This window comes from Rhinolophus hipposideros (genome assembly GCF_964194185.1).
Source record: "Rhinolophus hipposideros genome assembly, chromosome: 11".
Lineage (NCBI taxonomy): Eukaryota > Metazoa > Chordata > Mammalia > Chiroptera > Rhinolophidae > Rhinolophus > Rhinolophus hipposideros.
This window is the reverse complement of record NC_138057.1, coordinates 80,567,923-80,595,555: the sequence shown is the minus strand read 5'-3', so window position 1 is coordinate 80,595,555 and position 27,633 is coordinate 80,567,923. Positions and strand designations below refer to the sequence as shown.

The 27,633-nt window shown below is 58.3% G+C and overlaps 2 protein-coding genes across 4 annotated transcripts in view; one reads left to right on the top strand and one right to left on the bottom strand.

Moving 5' to 3' along the window:
* The window catches only part of RALGDS (ral guanine nucleotide dissociation stimulator), a 42,871-nt gene extending 29,238 nt beyond the window's left edge, over positions 1-13,633 (top strand). For 2 of the 3 annotated variants that reach the window (XM_081066869.1, XM_081066867.1), the window contains exons 2-18: positions 1,327-1,437; positions 2,348-2,541; positions 3,166-3,258; positions 4,094-4,287; positions 4,519-4,931; positions 5,681-5,896; positions 6,228-6,331; positions 6,799-6,883; positions 7,369-7,437; positions 7,868-7,954; positions 8,443-8,475; positions 8,799-8,920; positions 9,127-9,222; positions 9,544-9,745; positions 9,934-10,173; positions 10,769-10,883; positions 12,570-13,633. In XM_081066869.1, coding sequence (XP_080922995.1) covers positions 1,327-1,437; positions 2,348-2,541; positions 3,166-3,258; positions 4,094-4,287; positions 4,519-4,931; positions 5,681-5,896; positions 6,228-6,331; positions 6,799-6,883; positions 7,369-7,437; positions 7,868-7,954; positions 8,443-8,475; positions 8,799-8,920; positions 9,127-9,222; positions 9,544-9,745; positions 9,934-10,173; positions 10,769-10,883; positions 12,570-12,745 — 2,550 coding nt within the window. In that variant the 3' untranslated portion in view covers positions 12,746-13,633. The remainder of the gene's footprint in view (positions 1-1,326; positions 1,438-2,347; positions 2,542-3,165; positions 3,259-4,093; positions 4,288-4,518; positions 4,932-5,680; positions 5,897-6,227; positions 6,332-6,798; positions 6,884-7,368; positions 7,438-7,867; positions 7,955-8,442; positions 8,476-8,798; positions 8,921-9,126; positions 9,223-9,543; positions 9,746-9,933; positions 10,174-10,768; positions 10,884-12,569) is intronic. The other variant, XM_081066868.1, reaches the window with a different exon arrangement.
* Positions 13,634-18,961: 5,328 nt separating this feature from the next.
* Positions 18,962-27,633, bottom strand: CEL (carboxyl ester lipase). Its single transcript, XM_081065878.1, has 11 exons — positions 27,118-27,633; positions 24,427-24,577; positions 24,214-24,336; positions 23,827-24,024; positions 23,143-23,273; positions 22,871-22,978; positions 22,636-22,753; positions 21,304-21,490; positions 20,928-21,131; positions 19,925-20,122; positions 18,962-19,646 (listed from the first exon to the last, which is right to left on the bottom strand). Exons 1-11 carry the CDS (start codon positions 27,181-27,183, stop codon positions 19,265-19,267), a joined length of 1,866 nt encoding a protein of 621 aa, XP_080922004.1. The 5' UTR covers positions 27,184-27,633; the 3' UTR covers positions 18,962-19,264.

Here is a 27,633-nt window from a genome sequence, read left to right as displayed (position 1 = left end):
GGCCTCCCAGTCACTGACCCCCAAAGGTATTGACCTTTTGGGGTACAGTACAGCATGCTGGGCTCCTGGTTCCTACCCAGGGGCCCTGCTTGGGCTGAGGGCTTTTAGGGAAGGGCTGTCAGTGGGCCTGGGCTGAGTCAGCATTTTCACTGGGCCTCCTCTGAGCTCCATACCCACCCTGGATTGGGGCAGTGACCCGTGCGTGGTCCCAGCTGCTAACATTGACCCAGCGGTTGATGGCCGTGTGCCAGCTAGCGCCTCCCAGCTCCTCCCTAAACTCTGAGGTCAACATCTTTACTCCTGGGCTCCCCTCCCTGCTGCAGCAGACTAACCCTTCCCTGGACAGCGCCGGGAGAGGGGGCTGTGACACCAGGGCGGCCATGACTAAGTGGCCTTGGCCAGGCCTTGATGACGCAGCTCCCAGGCCAGCCTGCCCAGCAGGAAGGCCTCCTAAAACAAGGGCCTTTCCTTTTTGCCTGGCATCCAGGGAGCAGCCAGATGACCCCTCTTCCCAGCCCAGCCAAAGTTCCATGGTTTGGGGGTTCTGCAGAACCCCATCCGTCAGCGCACACGTCAGCACTGTCATCTTTCTCACGCTGTCCCCATGCACGTGATGACAAACAGGGAACTGAGAACTCCTCTGTTGCCCAAGAAGGCACAAGACCATGAATGAACAGAAAGGGAAGGAAGTGACCTCGGATGTGGCCCTTCAAGGATGCCCCCCCCACACCTGCCCAGACCCGTGTCCAGGGCTCGGCCAGGAGGAGCTGCCCACTCCTGCTGGGTCAGCTCAGGCGTCAGGGACGGGCTGGACAGAGGGGGGATGAAGATGAGGGGGGCCTCGGGTCCTGGGGGAGGTGCTTGTTGTGGGGCCATATGCCCCTGGGTACAGTTGGCTGTGTCAGGGCTGTGGGCTTCCGGGTCTGCCATTTACTCTCAGTGGCAGGTAAGGTTCGGACAGGTTGCTCTTCTCTTGGCCTCCATATCCTCATCTGTGAAATGACCAAATGGAATAACGATACTTGTTTGGGGGAAGGCATCTAGGCAGGAGCAGGTTTTGGGGGGGTTGAAAGCCTGGCGGACTCGTCTTGTTCATACCCAGCTCGCGGCTGTCAGGGTACGAAGGGTGGTGCGGGGGTAGCGCCCACCTGCGCTGGTGTCCTCAGCCCTCAAGCCGTCATCCTGTTTCATTCTGAATTAGAGGTGTGTGTGGCCACTGATCTGTGCCTCATGTGGGGAACAGAGCTCACGGGTGGCAGCCCTCTGCAGCAGCAGCCGGGTGGGCCCCTGACATCCCCGCCCTGCGGCCGGGCGCTGTCTTTGCAGAGCTCTACGCAGGAGATTGGCGAGGAGCTGGTCAACGGGGTCATCTACTCCATCTCCCTACGCAAGGTTCAGGTGCACCACGGGACCAACAAGGGCCAGCGCTGGCTCGGGGTGAGTGCCCCCAGAAGGCCCTGCGTTCAGGGTGCCACCCTGGTGACGACGCCACCGGGCTTCCTCCCAGGGCTGTCCTGCCTGTGGGTCCCACAGCCCTGCTCCCAAAGGAGTCTGGGCCGCTCCCCCACCACTGTCCAGCCCTGGGCTTGGTCAAGTGCAGCGTCACTGTTCATGTATTTGTGTGACCATCAGAAAGGACACTTTAGTACTGTTTTCACTTCATGTTAGTTCAGGAGTATTTTTGCATTTGGCCCCAGTTTTAACTAGTGCCCCCAGCTGTCCCCTGAGCTGTCAGCCTGACTACCTTTCCACAACTTCTCCAAGCCTTACGTCACTATGCTTTGGAGGGAGGGCTGTTTTCACCCCCAAAAGATCGGGGGCTCAGCCTACTAAATACAGTTCTGTATAATTTGCTCTCTCGGAGCACAGCCCTGTGACCCCTCCAGTCAGAGCTGGGGCCTGATTCGGATGCAGGACATTCCAGAAGGGAGGCTGGTGACCCATCCTTTCAGTGCCCTGGACCTTGACATGATGTTTTGCTGTGGTTGTTTCTGCGTGCTGCTCCGAGCCATCCCATGTGTCCGAACATACTGCTCCCTCCCAGCCCGGATAAGCCCGTGCTTCCTCATCTCTCCAGGGGAGCGCATGGGCTAATGCTCTTAATAGGGGGAGGTGCTGTCATTACTCAGCTAACAAACAACATGAAAGTGTTAGGATTTTCCCGTCATCCCCCACCTCAAATTCTGTTCTGAAAGCTGAGAACCCTTTTCTGCTGGCAGTATTCATGCCCCATCTCTTGCCAAAAGTCACTGAGCACTTGCAAGTTCGTCTGCGCTCCAGCCCCTCACCCTTCTGGGGGTCCAAGCTGCTGCCACTGACCACATGTCCCTCCTTTGTCCCACCCCAGTGTGAAAATGAGTCGGCCCCGAACCTGTATGAGACCCTCAAGGTGCGGACCGTGAAGGCAGGCACGCTGGAGAAGCTGGTGGAGCACCTGGTGCCTGCCTTCCAGAGCAGTGACCTCTCCTACGTCACCATCTTCCTGTGCACCTACCGAACCTTCACCACCACCCAGCAGGTCCTGGACCTGCTGTTCAAAAGGTGATGACCCCACCCCCACAGCACCGTGGCTCCCCGCCCACCTGCTCTGTGTGTCTCGGGAGTCACTTCACCCCTGAGCCTCAGTTTGCTGGTGAGAAAACGGGTGCTGAGAGGACCGACCTCCCAGGGTAGTCAGGACTCGGGAAAGTGCTGAACCCGGCCTGGCCCTGTGGGAAGGGCTGCCCAGGGCTGTGCTGGTCCTTACTTAGGCCTTTCCTCTCCCTCACCCAGCTGCTCTCTGCCTCAAGCCTCCCGGTCCTGTGCCCTTGGGTAAAGCTGTCCTCCCATTTGAATGGAGGTTCCAGATTCGGTCTGGGGCCCCCCCATGCAGGATCCCTGGGGGCTGGCTGAGCGGCCCCAGGCCCATGCCGATATCTGTGAGGTGCTGCTTGGGGTTCCTTCATTCCATGAATGTATATGAAGCCCCTCCTGTGTGCAGGCACTTTTCCGGCATTTAGCATAATTCAGTGACAAGAGCAGACAGAATCCCTGCCCTCCCGGGCCTTCGTCCCAGTCGGGGGTCAGCCAATCCCACCAGCCGTCATTGCAGGGACCTTAGACGGGACGCCCTCACGGCCTCCACTCTAGTCGGGGGTCAGCCAATAACACCAGCCGTCATAGCAGGTACGGTAGATGTGACGCCCTCACGGCCTCCTCTAGATATGGATGTGTCCTCCCTTCCTCCCAGGACGGCGGACCCCAGGACCAACTGAAAAAGTGAGTGGACCTTGGCTCTGATGGGAGGCCCTCTTGTCTCCACGGTGGGGCATTTGGGGGCTGAGGTGGGCACGGGGGCGCAGAAACCTGGCTCCCACACATCTTGTGATTCCCGCTGGAGAGCTGAGGTCTGGGGTCCTCTCCTGCAGGAGGAAAGGAGTCAGAGAGCTGTGGGTGGGGCTCCGGATCCCCAGGTAACAGAGGGGAGTCTGGGGACTAAGAGCCGGCCCTGGAGAGAAGCCATCCCCCCACAGCCCATCCCAGCCCTGCTCAACCCGCCCTAGTCTGGGCACCCAGGACAGGAGATGTGGGAGCCACCTACTCACACATCGGCCCCACCTCAGGCCTCCAAGCCCAGCTGCACTGTTCCCAAGAACAGTGTCAGAGGGAAGATGAGACCCAGGTGTGGTCACAGAGAATAGGGCAACACGTGGTGCATGAGCTGTGGGTGAGGTGCCACAAGGGCCCTATGAAGGCTGGCAGGAGGACACACTCTGCTTGTTCCCTGCTTCCTCTCATTTCTGCAGCACCTACTGTGTGCCAGTCAGTGCCCTTGTAGAGCTTACATTCCAATGGGGAGGGGCTGGGAGATAGCAGGAGTATGTCAGGCTTCCCCAAGGAGAGAGAGGTCATCACACCATTGATCGGGGGCTCTGTCTCCTGGAGACACTGCCAGCCCCTGCCTAGACAGCCAAGTGAGGATGGGCTCAGGCTCACTGGCCTCTGGATGGGCAGGGATGGGCCCAGAGCCCAGCCCTCGCAGGGGTGCCATGGGAGGGCCACATGGAAGGAGAGGCCAGGCCTCTGACTCTGCTGTCTGCCCGCCTACCCCCAGTGCCATCTCCTCCATCCTGGGCACCTGGCTGGACCAGTACTCGGAGGACTTTTGCCAGCCTCCAGACTTCCCCTGTCTCAAGCAGCTGGTGGCCTACGTGCAGCTCAATATGCCCGGCTCCGACCTGGAGCGCCGTGCCCACCTCCTCCTGGCTCAGCTGGAGCACACAGAACTCACTGAGGCAGAGCTGGAAGGTGAGGAGAATGGGGGGGCAGGTGACTTATGGGGTGGGATCAGGGACACACAGGGAGGAGACCCCAGAGGCTGGCGTTGGGCCAGAAACAAAAACTGGCCTCAGCCCAACATCTGGTGGACTGCATTTGCGGAGGACGTCCTGGGCTGAGACTTCTCTAGAAGGCAGTGGAGTGAGAATGTTTTCTGTCTTGGAAAGGCAGGTATGTGGCTGAACTTTTGTCTTCTTGCAGCTCTATCACCAGCTCCAGCTCCAGCTCTAAAGACAACTCCAGAGCCAGAGCCAACTCTAGCACCAGCTCTAGTGCCCGGTCCAGCACCAGCTCTAGAACTAGAGCCAGAGCCAGCTCCAGAACCAGTGCCAGCGCCAGAGCCAGAGCCAGTGCAAGCGCCAGAGCCAGAGCCAGTGCCAGCTCCAGAGTCGGCTCCAGCACCAGAGCTAGAGCTAGACTCCGCACCAGCTTCAACACCAACTCCAGAGCTGGAGTCGGCTCTGTCGCACACTCTAGAACTCAAGCCAGCTCCAGCACCGGAGCCCTCCTGGCCTTCGCCTGTGGCTGCAGAGAATGGGCTGAGTGAGGAGAAACCTCACCTCTTGGCGTTCCCCCCCGACCTGGTGGCAGAGCAGTTTACCCTGATGGATGCGGTGAGCTGCTCAGCTTATCACGGTGGGGGAGGGGTGCACTTTCCTCTGGCATCTGCTGCCCAGACCTGCTGTCCCTTGGTCCAGAGCCAATGTCCTGGCCCACATCCCAGCTCCATTATAAACCGTGTGACCTGGGCAAGCTTCTGAACCCTGAGATCGCAACTCCCTTCCACACTGTAGAGATGGGACTTCCCCCCCATCCCTCTGCACAGAGTGACTGAGGATTAAATGAGGTGGAACACTAGAAAGTTAGGGGGGCCTGGCCATTTAGTGGGGGAGGGAAGTTCCTTGAGGTACAAACGGCTGCATGGGTCTCCCCCCATCCGCCCCGGAGGCCTCACCAGCCTCAGCACTTACTGGGTACCTGATGTGCACCAGAGTCCATGGCAGACACCAGGCCAAGCCTCTAGTTGTAGCACCCATGGGATAGGGACAGCCAGGTGTGACGGGGGCTGAAGGTGCCACCTGCTATGCCCATATAGGGACCACTCTCTGGTGCTCGGAGTTAGTGAGAGTGGGCTGGTGAAAATGCCAAACTCTCTTTCCTGCCAGTGTTTTGTCCTGGGTCCCTCTTGTGCTGGGCGCCCCTAGTAGGCAGGGAACAAAACTCATAGAGACCCCCTACAAGGCTCAACCCACGTCCTCTGCTTCCTGACCCCAGTTCTGACCCAGACCCATTTGGGACTGAGTGGGGACTGCATGCTGAGCTGGGGTGTGGCAGAGCCAGGTGACTCTCCCCTGCTCCCCAGGAGCTGTTCAAGAAAGTGGTGCCCTACCACTGCCTGGGTTCCATCTGGTCCCAACGGGACAAGAAGGGCAAGGAGCACCTGGCTCCCACCGTGCGTGCCACCGTCACCCAGTTCAACAATGTGGCCAACTGCGTCATCACCACCTGCCTGGGAGACCGGAGTGTGACAGCCCGGGACAGGGCCAGGGTAGTGGAACATTGGATCGAGGTGGCCAGGGTATGCTTCGGGGGGCCGGGGAACCCCTTCTTCACCTTTCCCCACTCTCAGGGTTGTGGTCTGCGGTCTAAGCCCCTGCAGACACCCCAGGCCCTTCTGTTTCCGGGGCCTGCAGTTCCCGCTGCCTGGGTGCTCACTTCCTCCGTGGGACCCTGCCTGGGTGGGGCTCAGAGCTGCCTCCCGGGACTGTTTCTCACAGGGACCCAGGAGTGCCCTTCGGGGCTCCCCAGGCATCTGCCTTATCCAGGAGGGGAGGTCCCAGCTGAGGCGGACAGACGCTGGAGCAGGCGGGAGCTCAGCCCCGCTCACAGCCGTTCCCTTCTCTCACCAGGAGTGCCGGGTCCTCAAGAACTTCTCGTCGCTCTACGCCATCCTCTCCGCCCTCCAGAGCAACTCGATCCACCGACTAAAGAAGACGTGGGAAGAAGTTTCCAGGTGGGCAGGACTCTGTAGGAGCTCCACGGTGTCCCAGGGACCTCCCACGGGGCTGAGGCCTGCCCCCTTAGTGAGCCCCAGCTCTGCCAGGGCCCATTGGTGGGTGGGTCTCGAAGTGTTCATTGGCCTTAGGCTAGCAGTTCTGCCTCAGGACTCAGTTTCCCGTCCTGTCAGGTACTGGTGTAGCCACATTGGAGGTTTTCATGTGTTTACTTCATAGCCACACAACTCTTTTTCCACATGAAGTCAAAGCTAGTCACACCAGAGCTGCTCAGTACAGATGGGCATGGGGACCCAGGTGGCCAACCTGAGACACCCCCCTCGCCAGACCCACGGAGCCCTTAGGACCCAGCAGAGCCCTGTTTGAAAACCACCCGTCCCTGCAATTTGGGTCTTTGGTTCTAAAATAAAATATATTTGTGATCACAGTTGTCCACGCCATTCCCAATTTCTCCTTCCTTCCCTAGGGATAGCTTCCGGATCTTTCAGAAGTTGTCGGAGATTTTCTCAGATGAGAACAACTACTCACTGAGCAGAGAGCTGCTCATCAAGGTAAGGGTTGGGGCTGAGTTTCTCAGTGGAAGTTTCTTTGACAAATTCCAGGCCTGTCTTGTCTGGACTTTGGGGAGAGAAGGATCTGTTTGGTCCTTGGGCAGAGACCCCAGGAATGAGATGGGCTGGGGACAGCTAGGCTTTCCTAGAAGGGGTGGGCGAGCTGGTAGGATTAGCAGATCTGTTTCCATGCTGGTCCCTCTCCCTGGCACTCCAGCTCCCTCCAGGCTGGTGGGTGGGTGGAGTCAGGCGTAGGCATCCCTTCCTTCCCAAACCAGCCCTGCCTGTCTCCACGACGACGCCAGGTCCCTGCCGCTCCTTCTGTCTTCACTCACCTCCAAGAGGAGGACACTCACCTGTCCAGGGACAGGGCGCTGCAGAGGCTGCCCAGCTGTGGGTCCAAAGGACCAGACGAATCTGGGTGCATGTGGGGGTAAAGTGCAAGGGAAGGTAGGCCTCACTGACCCCATCCTCAACCCTGGCAGGAGGGGACCTCCAAGTTTGCCACCCTCGAGATGAACCCCAAGAGAGCCCAGAAGCGACCCAAGGAGACGGTGAGTGTGCCTGAGGTCACGGAGAAGCAAAGGGGCTGCCCTCCCGAGTCCTCCCTCCTGCTGCCATAGTGTCTGACATGCCCGTTAGTCCTGACCTCAGGGCCATGTCCTGACAGCAGGTGGCTTGGGGGTACTAATTACAGCCACCAGAGTAAGAGCCTGGAAGAGCCGGGCTGGGAGGGGTGGGGGTGGAGACTTGGGGTGGGGGTTGGTCAGAAACCATGGAACCTTGGGGATTTGCCAAATACCAGGCTTAGAAAGTGACCTGAGAGAATTTGGGGTTCATGGACACTAGGAGGAGGCTTAGTGCCTAGAGGTCCCCAGGCTGCTCCAAGTGGGAGGCCTGGGGTGGGAGCTCAGAGCTGAGGCTGAGGGGTTTCAGGGGAGCAGCCTTGGGCCCCACTTACCGCCTCCCACCGCAATGTCACAGGGCGTCATCCAGGGCACCATCCCCTATCTGGGCACTTTCCTCACAGACCTGGTGATGCTGGACACCGCAATGAAGGACTATCTGTATGTGAGTGAGCCGGGGCTGGGGTGGGGCAGGGCTGGGGTCCTGAAGCCGAGAGGAGAGCGCCCAGCACGGAGCCCGAGCTCTCAGCAGGGCACGCCTCATCTCATGAGAGACCCCAGCGCCTGTGTGTTGGGGCACCTCCCCGTTTTACCAATGAGGAAGCTTGCTGTCTGGCTGGTGGGGCTCAGAGCTGCAGGAGGGTTTGGCCAAGCTGGACACAGCCCTTTCCTCAGGCAGTGGCCATGGGCAAGAGAGAGGCCAGACCCTCCAAGGTCAGGCTCGTGGTGGCCAAGCGGGGCCTCTGGCCCAAGGCCTCAGTCTCTCCATCTGCCCTTCCCTGCCCCAGAGCCCAGGACCCCCCCCCCCACCGAGTTCCAGATGTGCATGCCCTGCCCCCTGGTGTGTGCTCTTGGTAGTGCAGCCTGAAGGGTGATGGGTAGTAATAGGGCAAGGGCATGCCTTCTGATGGATGTTGTCTGTCTGCCTTTCAGGGGAGACTAATCAACTTCGAGAAGAGGAGGAAGGTGAGCAGCCACAGCCCTCACTTGGCGGGGATGGAAATCAGAGATACCCCGGTAGAATGCTTTTGGCCCCATCTCCTTTCTGTTACATTTATGGGGAGTGTTGGATGCAGGTGGGAAACCTCTCCCACGAGAGGGTGGGGCAGAGGTCAGAATTAAGGACAACTTCCTGGGGAGGGACTGTTTGAAGCCAGCTCTGAGAATCGGGTGAGGCCGAGGTCGGAGCAGGGAAGAGACGGGGCCCAGAGACTGGCCCCTGTCCCATCCAGGCCCCGCCCAGCACCCGCACCCAGGCCACCATGTCCTGTCCTTCCCTGTGGCCCCAGGAATTCGAAGTGATCGCCCAGATCAAGCTGCTGCAGTCCGCCTGCAACAATTACAGCCTCGAGCCAGAGCAGCACTTTGGGGCCTGGTTCCGGGCCATGGAGAGGCTCAGCGAGACTGAGAGGTGAGGCGGGGACAGGACTCGGGCACGTCACAGGTGGGCTGTTCCTGGAGCCAGTCTGGAGAGCCTGTGGCGTGGGCTCTTGGTCACCATCAGACCTGCTGCCTGGTGAGACGGCCGGGCACGCAGACTCCAGACGTTGGGAGGCGCTAGGAGGGAGAGCTGAGTGTGGCTCCCAGGAGCCTCACAGCTGCCGCTCTGTCCTGTAGCTACAACCTGTCGTGTGAGCTGGAGCCCCCCTCCGAGTCGGCCAGCAACACCCTGAAGGCCAAGAAGAACACAGCCATCGTCAAGCGCTGGAGCGAGTGAGTACCTGGTGGGCAGGGGACGGCTTCCGCAGGACTCAGGATGGCTGAGCGTGGGCTGGGGGAGGCCAACGGCTGGCACTGGGATCCTGCTCCTCTGCGGACCAGCCCTGTGACCAGGGAGTTGTCTCACCTCTCCCGGCCTCAGTTTCCTCCTCTGTGAAATGGGGTGATGCTAAATGATCGCCCCCATGACAGGGACAAACGGGTATTGCTGATTGACCGAGGACTCGGCACAGTGCGTGGAACAGCGTGCAGGAGGGCGGGGGTGGACTGTGTGCCATGGGAGGCCTCCCCCAAGTAACCCAGCCCTTCCTCCAGCCGCCAGGCCCCCAGCACGGAGCTGAGTACCAGTGGCAGCTCCCACTCCAAGTCCTGTGACCAGCTCAGGTGCGGCCCCTACCTCAGCAGCGGGGACATCGCCGACGCGCTCAGCGTGCACTCGGCCGGCTCGTCCAGCTCCGACGTGGAGGAGATCAACATGAGCTTTGTCCCAGAGTCCCCAGATGGCCAGGAAAAGAAGGTGACTGACCCCCTTCTCTCTGACAGCCCTCCCCCAGCCCCTTCATTCTCGGTTCCCCACTCCATACGCACAAAAGCGGCCAGGAGGCCCCGGCTCCTGGACAGAGACCCTAGGAGCCCCCAGAGCTGGACCCCAGCCGGGGCGCCCTGCAGGCCCTGGGGCATCTGCTGATGGTGCCATCCCCGCAGTTCTGGGAGTCAGCCTCCCCGTGGTCCCCAGAGACGTCCGGCGTCAGCTCGGCCTCCAGCACCTCGTCCTCCTCAGCCTGCACCACGCCGGTGGCCAGCGCCCGCACACACAAGCGCTCAGTCTCAGGGGTCAGCAGCTACAGCGCGTCGCTGCCGCTCTACAACCAGCAGGTGGGCGACTCCTGCATCATTCGGGTCAGCCTGGACGTGGACAACGGCAACTTGTACAAGAGCATCTTGGTGAGTCGGCCGGGCGGCCGCCCCTCAGACTGCCGGGCAGCAGGCTCGTACTGGACGCCATGGGCCATCCTGCCCTGAGCCACCTTCTGCTGGGCCGGCGAGGACAGAAATAAATAAGCAGCCTTGGTGACATCACAGCCAGGGAGGGCCACACTGATCAGGGGCCCGTGGGGGGAGCACCGGGCAGTGTCCCGAGGAGGGGGACTCCAATCCAGTGCCGGCCTGGCACATAGGCAGCCCCGGGGTGCCCAGTGGCTCTCACCTCCAGGGCTGTGTACTCCAGACTCGTGGATACCATTGTCCTGGATGGGGCAGGGTCAAGGGAAGCAGCCCCCAGGGGCAGGTGGTTTCTCCAGGTGATATGGGGGGTGGTGGCAAGCTTAGAGGAGAGTAGGGGGTAGGAACAACTGGGAAATACCCCTCATCATTGCACGGAGGTGTCCCCGGGGGGCCGGAAAACCTGGTGAGACCCCCACAGACCCAGCACTCCACTAGAGGCTGTGAGCCCTGTGTGCAGTGCTAAGGCAGCTCCGAGGGTCCCTGGGAGCTATTCTGGGACCATTGCACTCATGGCCTGTCCCCCACCGTGATCCAGGTGACCAGCCAAGACAAGGCTCCAGCTGTCATCCGCAAAGCCATGGACAAACACAACCTGGACGGCGATGAGCCAGAACAGTACGAGCTGGTGCAGGTTATTTCAGATGAACGAAGTAAGCTGGGGCCAGGGTTGGGCTGTGGCGGGAGGTGTAGCCCCAGGCCCCAGGTCCAGCCCACATCCCAGATCACGAGCAGCAGGGTGGGCGTGGCCTCTGTGCGCACACTGACCTGCCTCTGGACAGCCCTGGACACCCCACTGTCTCCTCACCACCCCCCCGGGCTGCTGGGCCTGTCACATGCCTTTCCCTGGGCAGGAATCTGGTTCAATGCTGGCATCATTGAGGAGTGAGGAGAAAAGGCTTTTTCCTGGGACAAGGCAATGGGTTGGTCCAGCCCACTAGCCGTTCAAAGGGGCACTTCCTGGCTAAGATGGGAGACCTGTGCTGTAGAAAGAATCGTGACTGCCGTGGACCGAAGCAGCAAATAGGTTAAAATCCATACTCACGTGACACTGAATTAGTCCATTCTGGCTGCTGTAACAAAATACACAGACTGAGTGGCCTATAAATGACAGACAATTATTTCTCTCTGTTCTGAAGGCTAAAAGTCCAAGGTCGGGGTGCACCGTGGCCCGCTTCTAGGTCACACTGTGGACTTCTGCTTGTGTTCTCAGGGAAAGCTGGTAGGGAGATCTCGGGGGCCTCTGTGTAAGGGTGCCATCCACCCTCATGGCCTCCTCATCTCCCAAAAGGCCCCACCTCCTAATCCCATCACCTTGAGGGGTTAGAATTTCACCCTGAATTTGGGAGGACGCCAACATCCAGCCCACAGCAGAGGTTACTAGGGATCAGCTCAGTATTGTAAACACCGGGAAAAGGGGTCTTTTTAGCAGAGTCAGGGCCCAGGTAGCCGGAGCTCAGAGCCTGGGGCACGTTCCTTAGGTCCTCTGTGCCCGTGTTCCCACGATGGAGAGAAAGTAGCCAGTTGTCCTGTACGGTTTATATGTACAGCATGTGAGCGTGCCCTACGGTTAACTAAATATTGTCATCACTATTTCCTTTTCCACGAGCTGCTTGCCCACACCCCGCCGTGAGGCCAGACAATTAGTGAGGAAGCCACGATCCCTAGAAATTGTTTTCTAAATCCTCTCTCACCTTCTGGCACCATTTTGGTGGAGTGGGCAGGATAGGTAGGACCCCCACCTTACAGAAAAGGAAGACTGAGACCTAAATAGGTTAAAGACGTAGAGTAAGAGCCACACAGTGGACGCAGGGGCATACATTCCTGCCTGGCAGTGGGGCACCGCGGGCTCAAGGCCAGAGCAGACAGGTGGAAAGCAGGAGCCAAAGTAAGGACCTGCGGGGTGCCTGGCACCCAGGCGGCCTGGAGGCCTGCCCTTCTCTGGGCCCCAGAGCCCTTGTCCTGAGTAGGGCAGGATTCCGGAGAGGTGGTCAGGTTCTAGAAAACCTACTTGAGCTTGAGATCCTGATCAGCAAAGGTAGCGGTGGGAGGGGGATGCGGGGGGCAGGACGGATGACCCTTGCCAACTCCATACTGAGGTGGGGACTCCTGGGGTCAGAATCCTTTTTAAACGAGAATTGTTAGGTGTCATCGGGACCTCAGCAGAGTCTGCCCTTGGACCAGTGTCATTAAGAGGGGACCTTGGTGGTCTTGGAATTGGGTTGGGGGGGGGTCTCAGGGCTCTGGCTCAGTCCTGCCATCATGGGGGCTCTCAAGTGGTGGGGTGTTCTGTGGGGCCCCATAATCCACTGAGCGTCCCTCTCCCCCTCCCCCACCAGAGCTGAAGATCCCTGATAACGCCAACGTGTTCTACGCCATGAACTCTGCTGCCAACTATGACTTTGTCCTAAAGAAACGGACCTTCACCAAGGGGGCAAAGGTCAGGCATGGAGCCAGCTCAACCCTCCCCCGCATGAAGCAGAAGGGACTTAAGATTGCCAAGGGCATCTTCTAGTTGGTCCTTGGTGCTGGCCAGCCACAGGACCGCCCTTTCCAGGGTCGGGCTGGCCGGGCAACTAAGCACTTGCAGACTACAGTGGCCCGGGCCAGGCGGGCACCTTCTGCCCAACCTGTGAGCCCAGGCCACCCCCAGACTGCAGTTTCACCCTGAACTTCTCCTGCTGCCGGGATTGACGCCTGCTGGTCGTAGGCTGACCTGGCCTCCTGTGGACCACTCGCTGCCTTAGGTGCCTTCTGCTCTCTGGAACCAGAGGACTAGCTGACTTTGCCAAGGAGCGCTGCCAGTGGGTGTGGAGCCCTGCATGCCACCATGCACTGCCTTCTGGGCATGTCCCTTAGACCTTCCAGGGGGGGGTCACTGCCACTGTGCCCATGGGCACCCCAGGGCATCCACTCATCCACTGGGTCTGACCACTGCAGTTCTCTCCTCGTGCCCTCAGACACCGGCCGTGCCCTTCAGGAGGGTCCCTCCTCCCACCACTCAAGCCTTCCTCAGGCTGCACCAAAGATTCCATCATCAGGGCCAACGGAGAGTGAGCGAGTCTCGCTTATCCCCACCCCAGCCTTCGGGAGAGGAGAGAGAGACCATCTTCATGGACCACACGCTTCACCCGGTGGGTGAGGACGGTCTCAGCCGAGTCCCATCGATGTCAAATCTCGTGACACAGCAAGTGCCATTCACCACTGCATCCCTGGCCACACGAGACCACACGAGACGGGGTTAGTGGGAAAGGAGGACTTGGGGGAGGGGGAGTGAATATTTGTATAAAAGGCAAAAACAAAAAATGTTTACCAGTTGGGGAGGGGCAATATTTATTTGTTGTAAATAGCAAATGCTAGACTTGAATATTATATTAAAACCCTGTTTCTACTATAGCCTGGGAATTATGGTTTTGTTCTTTCATTTCCTGTGCTGACTCTCACATTCTGTGTACAAATAAGAAATCTGGCAGGGTTATCAGTGTATTTTCTTCAGGAGAAGCGAGAAGGGCCAGCCACCCCTCTCTGATTCCGTATGGAAACACACAAGTCCCCCTTTTACAGAGCAGATGTTGACCTGGGTGTCACTCAGCTGGGCAGTGAGCTGTGACAGCTCCTCAGAACCCCTGGTATTAGAGCTTGGAGGTGCTTTCACAGGACTTAGCAACCACCTCTGCAATTTGGGTGTCTTTAAAAATAACATTTGTGACAGAAGATGGTGGAGTAAGAAGCTCCGGGGGTCAGCTCTCCATGGAAACAACCATTAAGCTGCGGGGTGGAGGTGGGGGAGTGGAGAACTATCAGAATCGACAGATTTGGGACTCTGGAACCATCAGACACAACCACCGGGGAAGTGGGAGCTTGATGAACGGCCATGCTGCTGAACTTGCACAGGTAAGGAAGTCTCTGCCAGGTCACACGCTGACCACAGAGACCAGGGGACTGCACACGACAAGGAATACAGACTTCGTGAAAATAATTTGGAAAAGTCACTATAGAAATGGAAGGAGCCACCCCTGAGGAAGGGGAGAACCTGATTTCCAGAGTCACCGCATTGTAACATTCAATATCCAGTTCCCAACAAATGACAAAGCTTACAAAGGAACAGGAAACGGGCTCATGCACAGGAAAAACGTATTTGACGCATTCTCCCAGACATTGAAATTACTGACCGGGGTCCCGACCGCAGGGCCTTTCGGTATGGGCCGCACAATACTACCAACTTTACAGAAGTAAAAAGAATTGTAAGAGTACCAGGCACACTTGTATGTCAACAGTCTACACTGGAGCGTTATTCCAGAGGAATGGAATTCTGATCCATGCTACAACAGGATGGACCCTGAAAACATTGATTCCACTTGGTAAGAAATAGCTAGACTAGGCAAATTGAGAAAGAGAGTAGACTAGATTATCGGGCAGGGGCAGAATAGAACCGAGTTATTGCTTAATGGGTACAAAGTTTCTGGGGTGATGAAAAAGTGTTGGAAGTAGGTAGTGGTGATGGTTGCACAATAGTGAATAGAATTAATGTCACTGGATTAATCAGCATATTTTGTTATATATATATTTTACCCCAATGTTTTATTTTTATTTATTTACTTATTTTAATTTTTTATTGGGGAACAGTGTTTTTCTAGGACCCATCAGCTCCAAGTCAAATCGTTTTCAGTCTAGTTGTGGAGGGCGCAGGGCACTGGCCCATGGGGGAGTCGAACCGGCGACCTTGGTGTTATGAGTACTGCGCTCTAACCACGGAGCCAACCGGCCGCCCCTACCTTGATGTTTTAAAAATAACATTTGCAAAGACCATTTCCTGACCCAGGACGGTGGCTGCCTTTCTACAGCTTTGGAGGAAGAGGGAACATTTTCTATTTGTCTTGTGGTTTCTGTTCACCACCAGTTAGGAACTTGTAGATTTCAAGTTCAAACTGGAATTCCATCGGCACTAAGTGGGGGTGGGGGGTTGTAAATAGATCAGAAGGTGCGACTAGGGAAGGAAAAGGCCTGGGACAGTATCAGCCAGTGGTCCGGAGTCAGGTGGGACTTAGTAGCCTCAGTTCTCTCTAGGCGCCCATGGTTGACCCTGCACCTGGATTGAAACCCTCCTAGGATCCTTATCACTGTCCTCAGAATTCCTTTTCCTGCTGGTTTCATGTTCAGGGAAAAGATTTGTGATGCAGCTCTTAAGGCTACAGCTGGGCCTTGTTGCATAAGCATTTCTGCTCCCTATAAACTAGGATTTCCAGCCTCCCTGCAACTCTATACAATTAATTTCACCCAGAAACACACTGGAAGGCCTCCCGCCTCTCTCTGCCAGGCGCATGGTGGCATGGTGGCCACTCAGCCCAGCTGGGGTCTGATGAATCCCAGGTGAGTGCAGGTTTGCCAGGATAAAGGAGCTGATTCCTACCAGTGAAAGACCCCACACCCTCCCTCTCTGGCCAAGCTGAATTCCAGGGCTGTGTGGTTCCAGGGTCCACAGTCTGGGCAATCACCAGTTTATAGACGCAAGACATATTGGTATGGATTTATCCTAAAGGGTCGCTGGGCAGGAGCCCATAACGCTTGCAGCACCCTGGGATGGCTGCGTTTTTGTCCAAGCCTGCGCTTTGCTTATGTCACAGGGAGGTGGGGGTGTGAAACTCCTGTGCGGAAGGTTGAAAGGTGCATGGGAGGGGCCGGAATATCACCAAGACCGCTGACCCGCGGGCACGGCCTCAACAACGAAATATTGACACGTGTCCATCAGGCTGGTAAGCAGACACTGTCCTGAGCTCACCTGAGTGTCCTCCAGGTTTTCATCATGACTGGAGCACAAGAGTTAACACCTGGCCCAACAGGAGCCTCTAGGAACCTGGACAGCCTCCATCCTGCACCTGGGGGAGTATTTTCAACTTCAACCCCTGGATACAGCCTATAAAGGCAGAGCCAGATGAATTGCCAGTGACCCTGAATTCTTCCAGTGGTTGCAGGTGTCCCCGGGACACAGCAGGGCCAACCTCTGCCAGGGAGGCCTCCGTGCAGCCCAGCCACTGAGCACACACCTGGGTCCCGGCAGCTCCAGCCATTCTGATGGCCTAGCCATCCAGGGACATGATTTCCTGAATGACAGGCAGGCAGGACTGTGCTTCCTCCACCAAGAGAGAAGTGCCATGCCCCAGGGCCACTCCAGGGCAGGAAGGAGACACGGGCTCGAGGCATTGATCCTGCAGCACTGGGAGGCTCGTGGGAGCAGACCCAGCAGGCAGAGACGCTTAGAGAAGTCGTGTGCGTATGGGACGCTTGGTGCGTCCTTGGGGATAGTCACCCGCAGAGGCCCGCGCTCAGCAAGGGTCCACCCCCCTCAGTCTTTGATGGGGAATCCTTTCCCCATACCTGAGAGCCCTTGACTAAGCCCAGAAGCTCAGAGCAGCCAAGGTGCTCAGAATCCAGCAATGGGGACAGAGCCAGGAGCGCAGTTTCCAGGCTCTCGGTCTCACGTGGAAAGGTGCTCGCTCGGATAGTAAATGGCCATCGACTGTGATTGGATGGCCATCAGCTGTGGCTAGTTGGCTGTCAGCTGTAACCAGTGAGCCATTGGCCATAATATAACTGCTGTGGATACGCTAGCGGCAGATGGTGGGTGGCAAGCGCGGACTGCAGTTAGCAAGGGGTTGGTTGATTGGTTGGCAGAGAAGCGGAGGGTGGATTGTGGATCCTGTGGCTCCTGCTCCCTGTCTCCAACCCAGCCGCCAGCAAGACCATAGTGGTGTGACTCCCCTACCTACGGCTCCGTGGGTGTTCCTTTTTGGCCTCGCCATATCCTGCGTTCTTGTGTGGGGAGTGGGAGCTGAGACCCCGCAGGACACATGGCACACCGAGCAGGGTGCGGTGCCGGCCAAAACTCTCTGAAAGGTAATGGAGTAGTTTACACAGATGACCACTCAGTCTCAGGAAGACCAGGAGGAGCAGCTGCTGGAGAGCTGGATCCCCGCGGAGGGGTGGGAAGACCTGGACGGTTCTCCAACCAGCAGAGGCCGGGGACAGCGAAGGTCATTGCGGCCCTGCGGGCTGGGAAGTGCTTGCTGGGGCAGCCCGGATGCGGGACTTGTAGTCCCAGGAGGAAACGCTTGCTGAGTCCTCATTGGGAGATGCCGGTGAGGTCAAGGTTGTCCCTCACCTCCAGGTTGGGGAGGACTTGGAGCCCTTGCTCTGTGAAAAGAACACACATTGTTAGGCCAACACACAGCCCTGGCGAATGACTCTGGACTATGGGGAATTGCCTTCCATCCCTGATTTGGTGGACCGCTTGACTGTTAGCTTGGGAACGTACCACCATGCATTGGAACCAGTGGATGTTTGTGTCCTGTGTCTCGACCAGCTGCCGTCGAGAATATGTAAGCATCTTGGCTGTGAGCCACTATTGTTCAGGCATGGTGCCCTGAGAACCCTGGCTGTGCCCAGAGAGAGTGGCAGTGCCCTGAGAGGCCCTGGCTGTGCCGGGGGAGGCTGGTGGTACCCTAAGACGCCCAGGAAGTCTGGCTGTGCCCAGAAGGACTGGTGGTGCCGAGAAACCCTGACTGTGCCCAGAGAGCCTGGCCGTGTCCAGCATATTGCATTCACCTCCAGGCTCCTCGCACAGGGCTCCTCGCGGAAGATGTTTGTCGCGTAGATTGTGAGGCGAGACCCTGGAGGGGTGGAGTATGGGGACAAAGCTAGGAGTGCAGTTTCCAGGCTCTCGCCTTCAACGTGGAAACATGCTGGCTCACGTAGCAAATGGCCATCAATTGTGATTGGATGGCCATCAGCTGTGGCCAGCGGCCATCAGCTGTTAACCAGTGAGCCATTGGCCACTAATATAACTGCTGTGGCTACGCTAGCAGCAGATGGTGGCTGGCAAGCACAGATTGCAGTTAGCACGGCGGACTGCAGTTAGCAAGGGGTTGGTTGTTTGTTGGCAGAGAAGTGGACGGCAGATTGCGGATCGTGTGGCTCCTGCTTCCTGTGTCTCCAACCCAGCCGTCAGTGAGACTATAGTGGTGTGACTCCCCTATCCATGGCTCTGTTGGGGTTGCTTTTTGGCCTCGCCATATCCTGCGGTCTTGTGTGGGGAACGGGAGCTGAGACCCTGCATGACACCAGCTCAAGTACCCCCTCCCCATCCGGGGGTTGGGTTTGCCCCTGCTCAATTCTGCAGCTAGGGCAGAGGCCTTGGCTCCCCAGACCTGTCTCCATCTGTAGGCTGGAGAGGGAGAGCAGCTAGCTGGTGTCCTGCAGCTGCCCCCCACACATACACACCCAACAGGCTGAGCTGCTCAGGACTCCAGAACCTTCTCTCTGAGACCTCACCCCCATCCCACAGTGACAAAAGAATGAGGGAAGGAGAGGGAAGACACCCCCCCCCCACGCCCAATGTTGTGAGCTCTGGGGTCTCAGAACTGGGTTTGAATTCTTGCTGTGATGGCCTGGGTCATGTGACCTCTCCCAGGGCCTGGTTTCCCTCTAAATATCTCTGTATTAAATTGTCTCAAATGAGGGGTTCACAGTGCTCACCTCACATGGCCACAGTGAGGTCAGGCTGGTTAAGCCCTCGGTGAGGTTGGTGCCAAGCCCCAGATTGCACAGGGGTGAACATGGCCCCAACTCTGACCTCTGCCTCCTGCCCCCTGACTGCCACAGCCATTGGGCACCACCCACAGCCCTCCGCCAGGTGGGGCATCAAATGCCCAACCCTTTTGCACCCTTTGCTTTTGACATTCCAGTGTGATTCTTTATTGTCTCTTTGACTTGGATCCAGCTGGAGGCAGAATCCATTTCTCCTCCCAGGCCAGTTCCTCAGAGCCTGGTTAGAACACAGGCTGCTCTTTGCACCCCAGCGGACTTGGCCACGCTGTGTTGCACTGGGCCCTGTACCAGTGCTGCGATGGTGACTGAGGCCCTCCTTCCTCCAGCTGGGTTGTGGGAGCAAAGGAAGACTCCAGATTGAGAGAGATGAGGCTTTATTCGGGAAGAGCCAGGACTGAGGTGGGCCCACCCTGTAGTCCCTTAGGGCCCCTTAGAAGCCGATGACTACGGGTACATGAGCCCCCTCAGAGTCATCTGTGGGGGGCATGGGGGCGACCTCAGAATCATCTGTGGGGGGCATGGGGGCGACCTCAGAATCATCTGTGGGGGGCATGGGGGCGACCTCAGAATCATCTGTGGGGGGCACAGGGGCAGCTTCAGAGTCATCTGTGGGGGGCACGGGGGCAGCCCCCTGTCCAGTCACCGTGGGCAGGGCCTGGTAGGTCTGGGTCCAGTAGTGCAGGTAATTGGTCCTCAGGTGTTGTTTCATGGAGCTGCCATCCATCTTCTTGTTGATCTCCAGGTAGTTGCCACTTTCCACGGTGTAGGGATACCAGTGTGTGGGCACGCTTGAGTGGCCCATGTTGGGGTCCCTGCAGAGGGAGAAAAAAGGCTGGGTGGGGGCTGGAGGCTCCCCGGAGGCTGGAAGGCCGGGCCTGCCTGGGCCGCCCTTAGCCCTCGGTGCTGAGCCAAACCACCAGGGTACCTCACTGGGTACAGCTGGGCCCAGCCAGCAGCTCTTATCCTCCCACACAGATGGGGGTACTGAGACTCACGGAGGGTAAACCTAAGTGAGGGGACAAGGCCTGGAACCCAGGCCTCCAGGGCCATGGTGACAGGAGTCCCTGGGCTCAGCCTCACCCTGCCTTACCCAGTTCTGGCAAAGTTGGTCCAATAGGCGATCAGGGTCTTGGAGACAGTTCTGTCTTGCGCCCGGTAGCCCAGGGGGGTGGCAAAGGGCTTCCCAAAGACGTACTGGATGTCATCCGCATGGTCGGCCCCCACCCATTTGGGGTAGACGGGCATCCGAGAGGGGTGGGAGAACAGGTAGGTGTAGGTCTTGGCACTCCTGAGGAGGGGCGGGGAGACCACCCAGGTTGGTAGGGTACTCACCTGGGGCCACCCAGCCCAGAAATGAGCCCTGGAGGGTGGCCCTGAAGGGAGCAGGGAAGGGCGAGGAGTTCCCCCAGAACCTGGGATCCTCACACCCAGGAAAGGGAAAGCTGTAGGGCCAAATTCATGGATTCACGGGTTCTATGATTTCAGTTGCTTTTGTACTTCACAAAACATATTGAGGCGTCTTCCTATAATTCAGTCTCAAGAAAGATTTTTTTTTTCTCTGCAAGTGAATTTGCATTCTTCATTTAATGGGACAAGGTATATGCCTTCAGATGATAGGAAACTCAGAGCTAAATTATTGCTTAGTTACTGTAAAGCTTTCATCCTAGCCTTCTAGGTATGATTTTATCTTCCTACTTTTTAAACATTCCTAAATAATTTTTTATTTTCAGTGGCTGTTATTAGTATATGGAGGTTTGCAATATGGAGGTTTTCTTTGAAAGTTGACTAAGTTAAAACCCACAGCAGAGACCGTCCTCCAGCTTTCTCTCCTACACAGCGTGAGGGATGGAGGTAGTCTCAAGAGATTTGCAGTGGGGAGGACTGTGTGTGAGGGAGGGTTTAGTCAGGGCCCCTGAGGCTGGGAGCTGAGGGGGGTCTTCCCAAGTCAGGCCTGGCAAAGGGGATGGTGCAGGCCCCCGTGAAGACCCCAGCACGGCTTTCCCGGCCTCCCAGACCCCTCTGAGCTGCCCACCCTCGAGGCCTTGCTGGGCAGGTACAGGACCCCAGATGGGCCCCCCGCCCCAGGTCCTCACTTGGCGTTGGCTCTGTGCTGGGCCAGGGTGATCTGTGTGGGTACGAGGAAGAGAACATCTGTCTCAAAGTCTACCACGGTCTTCTTCTTGACCTCCTGAGACGAGTCTTTGGCCCAGGGTGCAGTGTAGGTGTCAAAGGTACTCTTGGCACCTTTGATCCCCTTGTTGATAGTGAGCCCGCTGACCAGCTTGAAGAAGTCCTCCCTGTGGAGACCGAGTGGGCACTGCACCCGCCAGCCAGTGCCAGTGGGGGGGCGCTGCACCCCACCCCACGGAGGACCCCGCCGGCCCCCTCCACGGCGCTGACATCCTGGCTGCTGTGCCACCCCAGCAGCCCCTCGCCCAGGGAGCCCCCGGAGCCCTGCCCCCTACGTACTCCGTGACACTCTGCTTGTCCTTGTCGATGGCCGGCACGTCAATGCTCGTGAAGATGTGGCCGTCCATGTTGTTGGTGCCCGCGATGTAGTCGATGTCGGCAGCGTTGGCGAACAGGTGGACAGGGTCGTCGGGGAGGAAGTCTCCGTCGACGACAGGGAGGAAGCCCAGATAGTGCAGCATGGGGTCTACGAGGGACAGCAGTGGGTCCTCGTGCCTTCCAGGGGCCACCTGCTGGGCCCCCAGCCGTGGCAGGACACTCCCACCTCCTCTGACCAAGACCAATGTCCTCCGCCTGTCACCACTGATGCTGGGGCAGGATAACTGTGTGTCGTGGGGGCGCCCTCACACACAGGTGCTTAGCGGCTTCCCTGGCCCTGACCCACTGGATGCCAGTCGCATGGCCTCCCAGTGTGGCAACCCAAACTGTCTCCGGACTCTGCCACATGATGCCTGGGGGAAAATCGCCCGGGACCGAGGACCATGGGCTGGAGGCCAAGTCTGTCCTCGCATGGCAGTGGACACCCCGTTCCTCGCCCTGTACTCTCGTCAGGCCTAAACCAGGGCGAGGAAGACTCAGAAGCAATGGAGAAAGGGACGTCCTTGCTTGTCTGGATTCTAGTCTGTCAGCTAGAAACTGCCTTCCAGACCCCTGAATGGACCTCAGAAGGACCGTAGAGCTGGCCCCGGGCAGGTGGATGCCCCGGCCTCTATCAGGCCCAAGCTGGTTTCCTCCAGTTGGGGACATGGTTGCTTTGCATTTGGGGCCATATTGTTCGCTTTGGTTCTGTTCTGCCTAGCATTTGGGGTTAAAGTAGATGAGATGCAAATGAGGGGCCCCATTGTACTTTGCCTTAGAGGAATGAGGAAGAGAGCATTCTAGCCTATTGGGCTAATGACATGGACACTTTGGCTAATGGGGCCCCCTAGCCTTCCTGGGGTACAGGGAGCAGAGCTGGACGGGCCAAATGCTACAGCTGGTGCTCAGTGAGTGAGTGTTGAATGAATGAGTGGAGGAAAGAAGGAAAGTTCCTCAACACAAAGGCTCTTGGTCTGGGGTCCCTAAAACTGTGTGCACGTGTGCCTTGTCAGAAGGTGGGCCCAAATGTTCACCAGCTTCTCAAAGGAGTCATGACCCATCGAGGACAAGAAGAAAGAGTGCCCTTTCCTTATAGCCAAGGCCACTGAGGCCTGGTGGCATGGAGCAGCCTAGGGACACCAGTGAGCTGGTGACAGGGCCAGGCCTCAGGCCCGGCATTTCCTCTCCTGCAGGAACATGGCCCTCCCCCCACATGGAGCCCCCGTGCCCCCCCGTCCAGCAGCCCCTACTCACACTCCATGCCTGCCAGGGGCATCTTATAGGCCAGTGTCAGGGCACGGGGGTCAGTCACCTTCAGACACTTGGCCATCTTGGCAGTATCATCCACTGGGCAGCCCACCTTCTTGGCGATCTAGGGGTTGGGGGGAGGCAGGTAGGTGAGGCCAGTGCTGGGGCAGAGGACAGTGGGGTCCAGGCCAGAGTGGGAGCGAAGAAGTCCCCTCCCCCACCCGCTGCAGCTCCTCCTTACCCTTTTGGCCCAGAAGAGCGGGTTCTTCTGGATGGCCCAGGGTGTCAGCGCCACGCCACTCTGGCTGATGGCTCGCCGGATGAGGCCCTTGTTGTAGGGAGAGAGGATCTGCACGACACACAGAGGTGCTGTCACCAAGACCTCGCCTCACCTGTCAGCCTGCACTCAGCCAAGGCCAGCAGGCACGTCAGCTCCAGCACGGCCCCTCCTGGCCCCACTGGCTCCCTCCCACTCCCATGGGGGCAGGCCCTCCCCTCCTGGGGTCCGCAGACCTGCAGAGAGACGCTGGCACCTCCGGCTGATTCCCCAAAGATGGTGATGTTGTTAGGGTCCCCCCCGAAAGCTGCAATGTTCCTCTTCACCCACGCAATGGCCATGTGCTGATCCCGAAGGCCGTAGTTCCCTGGGGGCAGGTGAGAGCACGTCCTTCATTGGGGACCCTCGGCCAGGACTGGGGGGGAATGGGGAAGTCCTCCATGTGTGGAGGCCTGACTTGAGCCCCAGGATGGTGCACGGTGGGTCCTTGGAGGCTGGTCGGGTGGTGTGCTGGAGGGTCTGTGGGGGCTCGAGTGGGGGATGGGTGGCGGGAGGGCCAGGTGGCTCATCTCTCCCTTCCTGCCACAGACCCTGCTGTCCATCTGTCCTGCGGCTTCTGTGTCCCCCTGAGACACAGCTTCAATGTTTCGTCTTTTGTCTCTTTCACTCGGCTCACTATCCCCACTCCCTGGACCCTCTCTGGGTCTCAGTCTGTCGGTCAGCTTGTCTGGCAGCCTCTTCTCTTTCGCTACAGCTGCAGAGGGGCTGCTGCATCTCACAGCTCGTGTTCAGCTCCCTGGCTCTGCGAATAGGATTCTGGGCCTTTCTGGGGGCTGTCAGGAGTTATTTGGGGGATGAGGGGCACTGAAGGGTGTCCCCACTCGGCTCCCCCACCCCTGTGCTCAAGGCGCCTGGCAGACCTGGCAGATTGGGGTCCCCGGTGCTGAGGAAGCCCAGTGGCCCGACGCGGTAGTTGAAGGTGACCACAATGACGTTGCCCCTTGTGGCGATCTCCTCCCCGTCATACAGGTAATTGTTGAGGAAGTTGGCCCCGTGGCCGGCCCCCATGAGGAAGGCGCCTCCGTAGATCCAGATCATGACGGGCAGGTCCCGGGAAACTGAGGCAGGGGAAGCAGGCCGGGTGACCCCAGATGCCCCTCGCACTCCCCTCCCCCCTCAGTGTTCATTTCAGGGAAGTTCAGCTCTGGAGCCCCAGACACCACCGAAGGGCAGGGCTGGGGACTCTGGCTGCATGGGGCCTTCCTGCAGCATGTGGGGAGCTGGAGGGGGCGGCAGGGTGAGCAGACCTTCCTTCTTGCCCTGGGGGACCCAGATGTTGAGGTAGAGACAGTCCTCCGCCCCGTAGGTGTTGTCCTGAGTGACAGTGGCCTGCAGACATCGCTTCTTGAAGTCCTTGGCCTTCAGGGTCCCTGTGGGTGACCGGAGGGTGGGCTTGAGGATAGCAGCCCCCCACATGCCCACCCCAGCCACAGGGCCTCCCAGCACCCACCCGCTCCCACCTTGCCAGCCGGGGTGTCGCTGGGGGTTCTCCAGGGCCTTGGGGGGTGCGGCGAAGGGGATGCCCTTGAAGATGTCAACGTAGTTGCCAAAGAGACTTAGCTTCTTGTTGACGCCTTCCACAAAGCCTCCTTCCGTGTACACGGCGCCCAGCTGCGAGGAGAGGCGGGCAGGATCAGCTGAGCTCAGGCCGGCTGGCCCCAGCGGGGCCAGGGGTGACCCGAGCAAGCTCCGGGTGCCAGAGCTCCCCAGGGACAGCTTCCAGGAGGGGCCAGTCTGCACCCGAGACCAAGACCTCTGCTACTTGCCCGCTTACTGAAGGGACGCTTTACTGCCTTCCTCCTCCCCAGGGGTGTCCTGTCTGAATATCAGAAGAAGCTGCTTCAACCAGTGTGGTGCCACTTGGGGAAGCCTTCTGACAAGGACGGGAGAGACGGGGTGGTGATTTGGATCTGGCTGTGGCCACCTAGCTGCGACCACGAGCCTCAATTTTCCCATCTGTAAGATGGGTGGCAACAGTGTCTCCCTCTTGGTCTGTTAGCTTATCCAGCTGCTGGCAGGGCTAGACGCTTCGTGTTCACTGAAGCTTTCATGTCCAGGTGTGAGATACCTTAGCCAAGGGGCCTTTCTTTCTCCCCTCATCTTCCCCATGGTGTCTCGCTGGCCAAGGGGTGGGGGCCCAGCTCCAAGTCCTCACAGCCCCTGTAGCCCCTGCTGGGAGAAGCCCCCCGCCCCCAGGCCATCAGAACCACCTCGGTATCCAGCCCTGGAGCTGACCTGGCCCCACGTGGGTCAATGCACCCAGTCCTCAGTAGTCCTAGGGGCTGGAGCTCAGGGACTCCTTGTCCCTGGAGGGAACAGTGGCTTTGAAGTCACCCTGCTGGGGACTGACTGATCTCAGGGCCAGACCTTTATCTCCTCCCCGTGCTGCCTTCCGACCTGTCCAGGGTGGCTGTGGCCGGTCGCAGCTTCCTGACTCTTGTTTACACTAAGTTCCATGTGGGCACCCCTGCACCCCAGGCCCCGACGGGACCTTAGTCCCCCTGCTGTGCTGGGGCAGGACTGGTGGGGTGGTGGGCTGCCACTGGAGAGAGGAAGGGCCAGAAGCAACACTTGCCGGGTGCCTTGGGGCTGGGGCAGGGGGCCCAGAGGCAGGCATAGGCCTGACCCCTCTCTCTGTCTCTGTCTCTGTCTCTGTCTCTCTCTCTCTGTCTCTCTGTCTCTCATGCCAAAATGAGCCTCCTTGTTCCAGAGGCATTTGTCCTGACCAGCCTCCCTGGCTACTGAGATGGGGTAAAGGGCCAGGTCAGTGCCTCAGGGACTGGGAGGTCATCTCTCAGAAGTTGCTGTGTGACTGAGATTGACCTGAGGGCCCCAGGGTAGCAGAGCCAAGGACATGGGGACCCTGGCCATGCTGGCAGTGTGGGGAGGGTTGCCACTGGCTGCTGGCACCACTGGCTGCTGGCGCAGCATGGAGATCTCCTGATCCTTTCAGCACCCAGAAAAGGACCCCTTGAAGAGAGTGACCTCTCGGTGACAGAAGGGGCCCAGGACCAGTACCTGACCCTCCAGGGTCCAGGGCCAGGTCTCAGGGGCAGCAGGGGTGCAGAGAGCAGGGTCTGAGAAAGCAGGATGAGGGGTGAAGAGACAGGCCAGAGAACGGCATGGTGGGGGTTGGGGTCCCCTAGTCAAGCCTGCGTGTGGCTGTTGGGGTTTCTGTTGTGGCAGTGCCTACCCACAGGAGGGTAGTTAGGAGGGCAGATTTTATAGGCACCCCAGAGGCCTCCCAACTCTCACCCTGGAAGGGACTGGCCACCAGCAAGCCAATGAGTGTAACCCCCTCTTTAAAAAAGGGGGTTATGCTGGGAGCCAGACTCTGGGTAGAACTAGACCAACTTCCAGACTCCGTTCAGTCACTGGGGGCTGTGTGATGTTGGGCAAATTGCTCGTCTGCTCAGGGCCCCCGTCTCCCCTTCTGTAAAAAAGGGAGGGCAGCCGGATGGCTCAGTGGGTTAGAGCGTGAGCTCTGAACAACAGGGTTGCCAGTTCGATTCCCACATGGGATGGTGGGCTGAGCCCCCGCAACTAAAGATTGAAAACGGCAACTGGACTTGGAGCTGAGCTGCGCCCTCCACAACTAGATTGAAGGACATTGACTTGGAGCTGATGGGCCCTGGAGAAACCTTTCCCCAATATTCTGTTCCCCAATATTCCCCAATTAAAAAAAATGGGGACGACCTCAACATGTCCCGGAGAGGAAGGAGCCAGAGGGGTGTTGTGGGTGAGTTGCCAAACTAAGAAAATAAAAATTCAGGACGCCTAGTTACATTTGCATTTTAGATTCACAGTGTATTTTTTCATTTCGTATTTTTTTTTAGCATAAACATATCCTCACTACTGTGTGGAACATACCTATACCAACAATTATTTGTAGTTCATGAAATTCACGTGTAATTGGGCGTCCTGTATTTTATGTGCTCCTGAGTCATCCTTATGAATGAGAATGCACAAAGCACAGAGTAAGCGCCCAGGAAGTGCTACTACGATTGGTGTCGGTTCTTTCTCAGGCTGGCTCTTTCTGCCCGTGACTCGTGACTCGTGTGTCTTCCCTCCACTATGCCGGTCCCCATAGTTTCCAGATCCAGTTTAGTGGGAAGAGGGGCCCCTGCGTCCTCTGCTGGGTTCTCACTTACCTTTGCTGCTCTCACTGCTGCTAAGCAGCAGGTGAGGCTCAAGATGGCCAGCTCCAGACGCCCCATGCTGTGTGCCTGCCTCTGGGTGGCCTTGTCTCTGGCCCTAGGCTATTTATGGGGCTGGAACTGCTGGGAACCCGAGGTGGCAGCTGCCTGCAGAGGGTCCCTTTCCCCTCCTCCTACCTCTGCCCCTCTCTCCAGGCTGGCCACTCTCCAAGCAGTGTAACTGGGGCCAAGAGACAGCTGCCGTTTTCAGACGGGCTCAGGCTGGGTCAAGGTCATGCAGGTGTGTGCACACAGATGCAGGGACGGTCCACCTTTCCCAGGGCTGGCTGCTCCCAGGTCCCCTGGTGCCCACAGTACACCTGTGCAGGTTACTGCTTATGTGGGAGTAGAAGCAGGTGGCACCAGGCAGGCGTGCGGCTTGGCTGGGTGCAAATTGACCCCGTTCTGGCTCATTTACAAGGGCTTGATTTCATCCTCAGAGAAGTGGGCATGCCTCCCCCCCATGCGCCT